General features: G+C 39.5%; 1 protein-coding gene across 4 annotated transcripts in view; it reads right to left on the minus strand.

Moving 5' to 3' along the window:
* LOC138000812 (ubiquitin carboxyl-terminal hydrolase 15-like) overlaps positions 1-12500 on the minus strand; it is a 199672-nt gene that overhangs the window by 114956 nt on the left and 72216 nt on the right. For 2 of the 4 annotated variants that reach the window (XM_068847466.1, XM_068847468.1), the window contains one exon: positions 10097-10538. In XM_068847466.1, the coding sequence (XP_068703567.1) occupies positions 10097-10538 (442 nt within the window). Of the gene's footprint in view, positions 1-10096; positions 10542-12500 lie in introns of all 4 variants that reach the window. The other 2 variants (XM_068847465.1, XM_068847467.1) reach the window with 1 other exon arrangement.

Raw genomic sequence — 12500 nt, forward strand, 5'->3', positions numbered from 1 at the left:
AAAGTTCATTAAGGTCTTGATGTAAGCATTGTATGCTTGAATGTCTGACTGTTCTGTTACCAGCATTTCGTTGATCTTGGTGGTAAACTGTTTGACGATGGAATGAAGGGCGTTGTTGTCCAGAGTGTACTTCTTGCCATCCCCCGTGGGCGATCCATCTTGTTTGGTAATCTTTACTACCAATCGCAGCTCTGTCTTGTTAATGTCAATGTAGTCAGCCAACTGTTTGATGACAAACTCAGTGAGATTAGTTCCCATTTGAACCAGTTCCTAATCGATCCATTTGCTGCTAACAATCGACACATCTGTCACAGGTACATCAAACAACTGTAAACTTGAATTCGCACTAGGGGCTGAAAGAGGGGAGTGCTGATGCTATCTTTAATCAAAAATGGTTTCGAACGTTGAACAAGTTGTTCTCCTTTTCTTGGTCTGTCCTTCACTATGCGGCTTTGTTGTATCTACGCGCTTATATGTGACCTTCCATATGACTTTGATGCTAAAGGTGATAGCACGGTCACAACACACCTACACTTAAAAACAATAGAAATTGGTTTCAGCACGCTTAATGTGTGTCCAGGAGCACACTTCATTAGCAAATTCTTTTGTTTCATAGAAAACGCTAGAAACAACAAAGCGTGAGCAGTCGAACAAAGAAGCGTGGTAACCTTTGAAAAGAGTACATGTAGCAAGATTTACCACGCTTATTGAAGAGCCTCGGGAATGGACGTACTGGGAAATACACCACTTAATGACAAGAGGACCTAAAAAAAAATATTGTTTACAAACCCAAGAATTATTGTCCGATCTTGCCAAAGACTTGTCAGAATTCACCTCACACTGCACTAGCCTACAAGTGAAAAGTTCTGCCGTCTGCTGACAAAAAATCCACTAGTAAGCGGGCCGCCTTTGCATGTCATTCATACCGGCAAAAAAAAACCTTTTAAATTGTATGGGGATTAAGATGAGAAATGCATCTCCAACAGTAAACTGGAAGATACTTCTTATTTAAGTCCTTCATTTCCTCTTTCACATGTGAATAGGATAAAGTAGGCAGGGAAAGGCCAAATAACAAATCTCAGACAAGAAAGATTTGAGGTTAAGGATTACAGTATTTAGTTTCTTTTAAAAGATTACGGGAATTTTGCGAAAAACATTCAACATGCATAGCAGATACAGGTCATGCATGGTCACGCATGACTTGGTTGAGTCGTGCCGACAGTGTTGGAACCGAATACTGTCAACTTTCCACCGTGTTTGGGAAAGTTCTTGTGTTAAACTCGAGTCTCTTTAAAAAGTATATCGATCAACGAAAATGTTATGACAGCAAAAGCAGAAAAAATGTGAAAAAACACCCGTGTTAGCCCTGTTGCATTTTCTGAAGTTTTGAAATTTCACCGGCTCCAAGAAGGTTGAGTTATTTGATTGGCTGAAAATTATAGTCCGTTCTACTTCCGATTTGCATTGATATTCTAAAGCTCCAGTTATTCGAACGGTTCAAAATTATCGTTTGTACTTCTGCCGATTTTTTGCAAGGATATATTAAAGCTTGAATTATTCGAACGGCTCTAAACTATCTTTCGCACTACTGGCGATTTTTTACACGGATACACGAGCCTTACTTACAGGTCGCGAGTTTTTTTTTCACAGACAGTCGTAATAATTGTTTTAATTCATCAAAGCACTGGTAAGTTAAGTTGTCAAACTGAAATAGGCATTATATAGCTTTATTGATACCAAGCATGTTCAACTGAACGCTAAGCGTGTGGTCGTTGGCACACTAAGCGTGACATCGTGCACGATAAGAAAGACAATGGAATTTGCTGATTGAACTCTTTGAAAACAAGGCAAGTGTGTCTTCTTTTGTTTTGGCTGTTTAATATGCGCATATCTGTGTCTTCAGGACACACAAGCCGTGTTGTGTAAGCATGATGTGAGCGTGCTATCACCTTTAGCATCAAAGTAATATGGAGGGTCACATATACTCTTTTTCCTAGACCTTGTTGTGTAATGTCACCAATGAACCCTGCGAGTAAATTTTTTCCAGCAGCTTTCCCTCTTGTCTTGGCAGCTTTCTTTAAAGGTTGACCATTGCTCACGTCTTGGACAAGTTGCATTCCCGTTTGCAATCCAGTATCGAGCATTCCTTTTCCCACCTTTTTTGCTGTTGTTTTGAGAAAGGGAATTGCTGAATGGAACAAGGACCGAAACATTCCACCTAAGCTGTTACCCCCTTGACAATAAGGATGTGTTCCTCCATAGATACTAATGTCTCTTCCTTTACCGTGCTGCACATAGGGTACAACATGTCGTCCATATGGGTAATATTGGTGGTTCATCGGTAACAACATGTTGTTATAGAATAGCATGACGCTGAAAATGCAGGCTCACGCATACGGCTCAAGAAGCAAATGGTATCAATTGACCTGTTTCTCCCCTTATATTGATCGCCACGGATGAAAACACAGTTGTACGGAGTCTTTGGTAGGGGCGCACCTTGACCTCTTCTGCAATCATGTTCCCCAGCTGACCACAAGGAACGAGCATCCGAAGTAAGTTGGCTTGAGTATCTCCCACTACTTGAGACTCGATTAAATCCGAATACAAGTAGATGGTTTGAAAAGCGTCTCACGAGAGCAATCCCCACACCAATTCTTCTTTTCTGACAGGTGCTGTTGTTGTCCTCGCAAGAAGAACGCTGTGGTCATCATTCTGTTGGACAAGGCCTCTGATTTGGTACAGCTGAGGAATATTGTACTGATGGATTAAGTACCCCAAGGCACAAGCTAATGTCTTGGGTAGAATCACATACCAACCAGCTGGTAACTTCAACTCAAAGTAATCTTGTGTTTTCTCCTAAATGCAAAAACACTTGTTTCCTTCCAGACTCGTAATGGTCTTGTCACTCTTCAAATAAATGTCTCTCAATCGATTGTGTAGTCCCTTTGTCATGCCATGAATGACATCTTTGACCGTACAGTAAATTCCGTTTGGTACAGGGATGTTCAATTTCCAGGGTTCAGGGTCTGCCTTACAAAGCAAAGTGTAGGACAACTGATACTCACCTACATTTTGCCAGGTGTAGGGGTAAATGATGCGTGTCGTGGCCACCTCCCAATCTTCACTTAGGTGTAGTTGACTCGGTAACTGCATCTTAAAATCGGCCGCCTTGTTTTCGGGATACTGACCCAGGCTTGCATCACTGGTCAGCACCATGTAAAAACTGTTAGTCACGTTGATCGACGGCGGAAATGTAAAACGACGCTGACGATACTGTCTAAAAATGCTGGCGTTTGACCGTATCCACTCGTTAAATAGATTTCAATGGTTTGAAATACACATGTATCTTTGTCTGCAAAGGTAGGTACACAATATGTTCTCTTTCTCCAAGGAGTGTTTCTTGAAAATTGCCTACGGGTATCATCTCATGTAGGAGTAGGAGAGGTAAGCTCTTGTCACCCACCTGCCACGGTTCCATGAGATTGGTTTGAACTTGAACCAGCCTCTGCTTACACGAGCAAAGCCACAGCAAAGGAGGCAAGATGTAAATACCAGGAAATGTGATGGAGGTGCCTGCTGGTAAGATGAACCAATCATTACCATATTTTCTTTCTGAGGTGAGTGCGACATTCAAACAAACGCTGGGTGTAAGAGTGATGTTTTCAGTTATCCATCCCAGCATGCAAGCTGTAGACAGGGTTATCATAAGTCCTTCAGTTTGTGAGTTTCCGAGTACATTCCATTTGTAATGTCAAACATTAAGAATGGATACACGATATGATGTAATCCTACTTCCCAATCTTCTTCATCTTTCAGATGGATTTGGCGAGGTAGTGCTACATGAAAGGAGGACTTGGAATTGTTTAGAAATAAATTACTGCTTGCATTACTGGAAAGTGTCACGTAAAAGTTGCTATCTTGAATCATGTTTGTTGTAAAGCCACCAACTGGTTGTGTGGAATCCAACTGTCGTATTTCTTTGGCCAGCCATTCTAATGTACCAACACCTCCTTATTCACTCCTCGTCCCCTGTGTTTTAAAATTTTGTTTTGCCGTTTCTATCATTTTCTGTATCTCAAATTTTTAAAAGTGCCTTGAATCCAGTCACCATCTGCTTCCTGCAACAGTGAAGGTTTCCCCTGTCCATGATGGTAAGTAACCTTTTTTAAAGATGCGTTTATGCTTATGATGCTACGGTGCACGCTTTGATTGTAATTCCCATTGACTAAATCGTCCATTTGGTCCAAATAATGGTACAAGCCGCTGGTAGTGAACATATGCCACATCAGTTGCTTCAAAGTGCGGTTGAATCTTTCTTGGGCCTTGGTTTCGTTGTAGGTTACAAAATGATGTACATTCTCCTTTTTGAGGAAACTTTGAAAATTCTTGTTCTTAAATTCGGTTCCGGCATCTGTTTGCAACTTTGCAGGTTTACGACCTCCCTGGAAAATGCTTTCAAAGGCCACCACCAACGAGGCACCTATTTTCAATTTCAAGGTCACCACCCACGTGTATTTGGAAAGGACATTGATACAGGTCAGTAGATACTTGTATCCTTGATTCCACTGACTCAAATGTTGTAAACCAATCAAGTCCGCCCGCCATTGCGAATCTATATCAAACACAATTACTCGATTACCACGAAAGTGCTTTCTTGCAGGTTTGCGTAGGGTATAGCCAGGTTGTTGGCAGAGCCAATCAAGTACTTGCGTGCATTTCAAACCATACCGACGCGCTGCACAATACAGTTTGTCCACTCCCCTAAAGCGGATGTTCGATCCACTTCATAATACAGTTTCTGTAATAGTTGGTTTGTCTGATTTAGGGTCCTCATTTTCTTCTTCGTGATTGTCAGTGACATCTTTCAATTCGATGTGAACTTCGCTACCACAACACGCAACTAAACATCGCATTCTCTGACATGTGTCAGTGGGCGATGAGCTTCCACACACGCAGCTTGCACCACTACCCACGGTGTTAAACAAATGATAAGATCTTTCTCATTCCTAGACTTTTTATAACAATTTGCCAAACCATCCACCTGAAAGAAGGATAATGTATCGAGTATGTGACACAACACTCTGTGGAATCCATAGTGTTCGGTAAATGTAGCGTTGCTTTGGTTCATGTAGTAATAAAAACTCAACAAGCGACCGGCGTTCATTGGATGTACCTCTTTTAGAAGATCTAACCATTCCTCGCGAGGTGTGCTGTGAAAGAGGTGTCCTGCAAAACAACTCCGAGCGCAAACCCAAACCAAGGCAAAGTACACTCTATCCATGTTAACGAGTCTACTGACAAACGGGCACTGCACGTATTATTTTATAGCACTTTTTGTGAATTCAGTCACTTGCTAACAACATTAACACTTAGCCATGTGTGATTTATTTTCGCTCTAGTGCATGCATAATATTGCTTGACTGGTACATGTAATATCTTTGTCATACATAAGGTGCGTTTGCAAAAGAACTTTTCATTTACTTATTTTTGGATTAAGGTTTGTTTAAAGAGAACTATCTCTCGCAAATATAACCTTGTGATAAGCGGTTCTCTGTTAAGCAGTGAACTCAAGTGAATTACAACATTTTTTTTCTTCTCTCATTTATGCGTGTGTGATGTATTTTCACTCTAAAAGCGTTGAAACAGTGCATGCATAATAGAACAATACTGATTTAGTGAATGCACATAAATTACATGTACAACATTTTCTTCTTCTCTCATTTGCACGTCTGTGATTTATTTTCGCTCCAAAAACATTGAAACAGTGCATGCATAGTACTGCTTGACGGGTACATATATAATCTTTGTTGTACATATAGGGTGCGTTTTCAAAAGAACTTTTTATTTACTTATTTTTGGATTACGGTTTGTTTAAAGGGAACTATCTCTCGCAAATATCACATTGTGATAAGCATTCTCCATTAATTCAGTAAAAGGTTTGAAATGTTTGTTGGTGTGTTTTTATTGACTTAACGATAGCGTTCTGCAAATAAAATCGATCGAGGTAGTCCATTCTCGAATGTTTCATATTGTGATGACTGGACAGAACTGCAATATCAGAGTCACAGTATTTGTTTGAGCGCAAAGCAACATGTTTGGTTTAAAATTACGATAGTTGAATAGTTGAAGAACAATCGTTTACATGTATATCAATTTGTCACTAGAGTATCTTTTAATAAAGCATTTGAAATGTATATTGTTGTTTGCTCACTGTATCACATATTGTGACCAGTATTTTGAAATACGATATGAAACCAACTCCCGCTTCACCATACAACGCTCTCAAACGCTTCTCAAAATCCAAAAATTTTTTCAACCATTTTCAGAAAAGGCATTATTCAAATCTGTTGAGTAGGCTTTCTTTGTGTTTGTGCACTGAAGGATGTCTTTGTGTATTCTTGCAAAAAAGATTGCATTTATCCTTGCTTCATTCAACACTGACGTTGAAAAACTTTCCTTAAAAAAGGTTGTAACAACGGAGTTCAAGTTTGTTTAAAAAGCGTGAAAGAGTTGAGAACGCTCCTCTTTTCCACACAAAACAACCTTTTTGGGCTATAATCTTCCTTTTTCATGCTTTGATCAGCTCTAAGCAAATTTAGTTTAAAACAGAACAAAGTGTTTGTGGACTTGTCCAGGCATGTTAAGCCTTTTGTGTGTGTTAAAATTATGTTTGACTCGTTTCAAAACGTTGAACTAAGTTAATGTAAACTTCCGTCAATGGTGTCTCATTGGTCCATGATGACATCATCTTTACCTCATTGACTCCCTGTCTTTCCCATTGTTCTTTTCGCTATATATTTGCGCTACCACCCGGCTGGTTTGGGTGGATACATAATACAACCACAGCAAACACATCTCACTTACTTTCTCAATAAAAGAAACCTTTGTGTACGTACGTGACTGGCATCTCATTAACCTAACCCTAATATATGCGATGCACATGTTGTTACATGTGTTAGGGTTAGGGTTACGTGCTCAAACTTGCCCTAATTAATACAAGCCCCCTTCGCCTTCTCATCTCGTGTACGTACGTGACTTGCATCTCATTAACCTAGCCCTAATTTATACGATGCATGTGTTGTTACACGTGTTAGGGTTACATCATGCTCCAGTGTGCCCCTAATTTATGCACGCCCTCTTCTTTTGTTTTTTATTGATGACGTCATTTGATGACCACCTGTCAAGTCTGGTCTGAATAAGTGCATACAACTACTCAAGTGAGCTTTGTTTCTGATATTTACTAACTTGGTATTATATACAACACCAAAATCAAATAGCAATTTATGGATTTAACAAACATTGAAGGAATCGACGCCTTGAATGCAACAAAGTGTTTACTGAAGTCGCATCTAAGTTGTCTGGCAATTTGGTTCTTTCAAAAAGGGATGTTTGATATGAACTGTCAGAAATTTATTTAACTGCATATGCTTTGTGACACGGATTGTGTCTTGTTTGCGTGCACGCAATTGAAATAGGAAGGGTTCATGAAAATAAACAGGTCTGTTGGAAGCATGCTTGAGTTTCAACAACATGAGGGCCAAAATCAGCAAAAAATTGTGACGCTGATGAATAATAAAATAGCTGCTATTTCCAAAACGATAGAATTACCTGGTGATAAATAACCTCGTCTTGGAGAGTTAAGTGTTGACTTTACAGAAACACTGGTCAACCTCAAGAGTAGGGTGATTGTGATCTTTGTGTTGAATTCGCACATTTCTTGTCAAACTATATAACACTTGAAAGAAAAAGAAAACTAACAAAAACAAAAACCCGGTATCTTGCCATCATTTGAAACAGATGCTTCATTGTTTCGTGAGTAAACACAAAATTCAACTTAGCAAAAATCTCCCAAAATGTTTTTCACTGATGGCAACTTTTTATATTCGTGGCTCAAAATTAATGTTGTTTTCATGTCGTAAATTTTGTTGCTGATGTCAAAATATTTTATTCCCAATTGACCGTCCTGAAAACTTCCTTCTGCTCTTCCTAAAAACTGTGTATCAATATTTATTTACTTTTGCATCAATTTGTTTTGCATAAAGCAAGCTAGCAAAATCTGTACCTTAATTAGTTCGCATTTTTGAGCGTCAAAATAGAATTTTCGACCCTACATGTATGCTTCTCTTACAACCCATCCAGATACTAACCCTGCCGGACATGGAAGAAACTTGTGGCGTAATGAAGTTGTGAGGGAACTTGAAAATGATCAGCATGTCAGCCAATGGTTTTTGATTCCCTTTTATTTCCTTCAATCTTTTTGGGTTTAGTACTTTGCTAGTAACCACGTCTTCCCTGGGTGTCTATTTACCTAAGACTTCTCCCATGGCACTACAGTGATATACAATACCAAAACAATATTGTGTACTACTAGTCTAAGAGCTACATAATATACAAAGACAACTTGAATCTCCTGAAAGACAGTTGACAATATGGAAAAAGCACTGCATTACTGCACTACCACACGTACCCAATGCGTGCCTATTTTTTCTAAAAATGACAGGAATTTTTTCTTTCTGACAAATGATTAATAGGCTGGTAGCCAGGTTTGTAACCTCAGAAAAAGATCTGTTTCGTCGCATGAACCTGTGAGCCAAAGAGCCTCTGGTGGCACGACTTCTGGGTGACCCCTTAAATGGTCTTAATGACCCCCGACTACAAAAAAATGCCTGGAATGCTCTCAGTACCTTCTGTTTTGAGTAACATGTACCACAGGCAACCCAGTGTACGCTCATGGCCGTCCAGTTATAAAAACAGTGTGTACAACAAAATTTAATTTGGTTGTTTTCTTGTTTGTTCATGACCACAGGGCTTCAAAATCTCTCGTGATTCCTTTGTGACATAGACTATGATGAGGTAGAATTTAATAATTAACCCATTGACTCCTGGGGTTCCCCCATTGACGAGTAAAACTATCTGGCATTAGACAGAGTAAAATACTAAGTATGACCGGTTTAGGCTGGTCTAGGGGTGAATGGGTTAATGGGACAATTAACAGGGATGGCACTAGGATTTTTCAATCTGGGTCCTGGGACCCGCATGTTCGGCCAAATTGGGGTCCCAAGCATTTTTTGGGGGTCCCAAAATCTTGGTGACCCTCTGCGAGAAAAAGAGTATGTTTTAAATTATGAGAAAAAGAGAGTAACCAACTTGGAATTGATATTGACGCATATGCATAGGACCGGCCGACAAAGGCTTTTTCTAGAGCCGTTACATTCATTCCTGGACAAGAACTCTGTTAATGAAAGAGCACCCTTTCCAAGGGTTTACGCATCACTGGTTTCCTTCCTTAGGAGCAACGAACAGTGACGTCTTTTGCTATATATTTGCATTCAGTGACTTGCAGAGTACATTCCTCTGAAGAAGACCGCAGAAGGGGGTCGAAAATTTAGTTTTAACCTTTTTAGATGTTTTAAACCCCATTTCTTAGAACTTCAGTTATGATCACAGATCGCTCCGACAGTTTTACAAACAACAGAATATACTGACAAATCAAAGCAAGTTGTGTGAGTTATTTAAGTCAGTGCCTTGCGTCCTGGGACGCATTAAAATTTCGATGATGCATTTTTTGGATTTTATTTGCGTAAAAATGCACGATTTCTGCGTTAACGCGATCCCTGTCAATAACAGCGAGTGATTAACCAAAACGTACCTCCAAGTTGAAGTTTGATGTAGATTCTACCGATTCGTAGTCTGGAACCGAGGAATCACGTGCCCACCCTGGTATTCTCTTTGCACATACATTGAGGGAAATAGTTTTAAATGTACCCTCGTGCTCATTCACCGGTAAATACTGATCTAGCTTGCTTGTGCAATCTCATGTGACTCCTCTGTTCCTGACTATGAATCCGTAGAATCTACATCAAACTTCAACTTACAGGGAAGTTTTGTTTCATTTTCAAATTTTCTCCCATATTGGGATAATGCCTCGCGCCTCTCAGAAACAGTTGGCAATATTATTATGCCAACTTTCCTTCTATGCTATGTTTTAAGAACAGTGATAGCTGATAAAACATAATAATGTACATTCTATGTGGATAGTATCTGAATCCAGCAACACGTGATAAAAAACCATGAAAAAATAAATGTTTAGTCTTACCTCATCAGGCCTTCCATCAGCATCCTTTAGTTCAATATACGGTTTCCTCTTAACGCGGTTCAAATCCTCGTGAAGTCCATCCAAAAGAAAAGCAAGAAGCTCCTGAGAATCTTGTTGCTGATAACCGGAAAACTGTGGGGCAAACCGTCCAACCTGCATCTTGAACTGTCTTGGAGCTACTGAGCTGTAATGTTCACCCCAGATCTGATTGAGGAGACCTGCATATGCATTTGCAATCTCTCCTTTCATCCCCAATGGGTTATCACAATTTAGCTCATCTTTGTAGTTTCCAGAGATAAAGAAGTCTGTTAGTGGGACACAGTTACTAAGGCATTGCAAAGCTGAGTTCATAAAACAAGTATTTCCAAGATTTGCAAGTCCCGTAAGTCCTGGCAGAGAACTAATTGATCTGTCATATCCCCAACTCCTGGAGCTGTAACTACTGCTGAAAGACAAGAGACAAAAAAGATACCATAGATTGCCCTTCAGCTGTATCCATGGAGCAACTTAAATACCCTATATACCATGTATTAAACTATGCATCCCCTTTTGGTTTGTACCAACAAAAAATGCTCATTGCACATACTGTATGGAATGGAATGCATATTCAAATGCGCTTTACAAGCAAGTGATCTATGGATGAGATCAGACATTAGCATATACAGGCACAACTGGGAGCCGCTATCAGTCCATTAGAGATCTCACCCAGCACAAGACTGATGAAATGGGGCGTGACCACAACACCAGGAGCTCCATGCCCTACTCTTTACGAATAGTGTCTGGCTTCTTTTACGTCCCACTAGGTTGTGAACATTCAAGGGTTGTGAGACGGGGCCTACAGTTTACAACAATGTACATAGAGTAAGTTTCAGTTACCATCAAGCTCATGAAGTAAAACAATACGTGAAATAAAACAGTCATGAAAAAGAAAGAGCCAACTCTATTCTGAAGTAAGCATAATTTGCCCGACAGCGAGATTAAGGATTAACAAAATGACCTTTATAAATCATGCAATCAGGTAACCTTACGGAGAGAGCAAACAAAATCCCAAGAGAAAGCCTATGGGATAATGCTATGTGCAAAAAATGGATAATTGTTATAAAATCCGCAAAAGGGGCCTCTGAGAATCCTGACTTTTACAAAATTAAGCGCCGCTGAAGAGAAGGCCTAACTGGTTACACAATTACTCCGATAAATGTGTCAAAATGTAAATGGTTAATTACAGTGCAACGCCCCTTACCATAGCCACCTAACAAAGTTTTTACAAATTATCGATCAATCAGGGTGGTCATGCCTCCTCGCAAAGTTCGCACAGTTGTAAGTTGAACACCGTTGCATGGGTTGTTGAGTTGACGTATTAACACATAGTTGTCAAATGTGAAAGTTTGTTGGGTGGCCATGGTAATGCGCGTTGCACTGTAAACCTCATTCTATTTTTAGAATTAAATTCGGATCTTTTGTTCAAGCCATAAGATTGAAGGGTGCATAACTGCGAGCACCAAAAAGCCTCTCTCCTCTCTTGTGAGTAAAGCCTTATCCACATTATTAACAGTATCATTAACAATTTTCTCAATGACAATGACTTCAAAATCAGACATGTGGTGTTCTTTTTTGTTAAAATGGACGGCTAACTCACATGGCTTTGTTGGTCAACATGGCCGATTTATGATTCCAAAATCTGACCTTGAATTTGTTGGATGTAGAACCTACGTATTGATTGATTGACTGATTTCATTAATTCTTTGTGTCCCACCATTAAGTTCACTGTAGTATCATATGAAACCTCTCTCAACGTTTTAGATCTCACATTTGCACTGCTGGATGGGTATATTCAAACAGATATATACTCAAAACCTACTGACCATCACATGTATCTACTGCGTAATACTGCTCACTCAAGACATTGTACCAAGGCAATCCCATTTGGAGTTGCCAAGCAGGTTCGTAGAAACTGTTCAAGTAATGAGAAATATGACCGACGTAGTAATGAATACCAGACATATCTCCTTGAGAGAGGTTAAAATCCATCAGAAGTCAGTAAGCAATTTGAAAAAGCCAAAGCTCTATCTAGGGCAGAATTACTTGCCTCAAAACCAAAAAAAAAATCCTCTTTCCTCTTGTAGTCGTTTATAACCCTCATTTACCTAACAACAGCAAAATCATCAAAGCATATACCGGTAGTCATCTTATCTATGAATCGCCACTGCTTTCCCAGATTTTCCCAAAGGGGTCAATTATTCCCCATTACAAAAGACCCAAAAACATTAAAGAGATCTTAGCAGGGCCTAAAGGATCTAATTACAGCAGCAATAATAATAATAATAATAATAATAATAATAATAATAATGAGATGTTTTAAATGTAGGAACAAATGTGATCTTTGTCAGACTTATGTTGTAGAGAA

Source organism: Montipora foliosa, chromosome 4 (genome assembly GCF_036669935.1).
Source record: "Montipora foliosa isolate CH-2021 chromosome 4, ASM3666993v2, whole genome shotgun sequence".
In the NCBI taxonomy this organism is placed as follows: Eukaryota; Metazoa; Cnidaria; class Anthozoa; order Scleractinia; family Acroporidae; genus Montipora; species Montipora foliosa.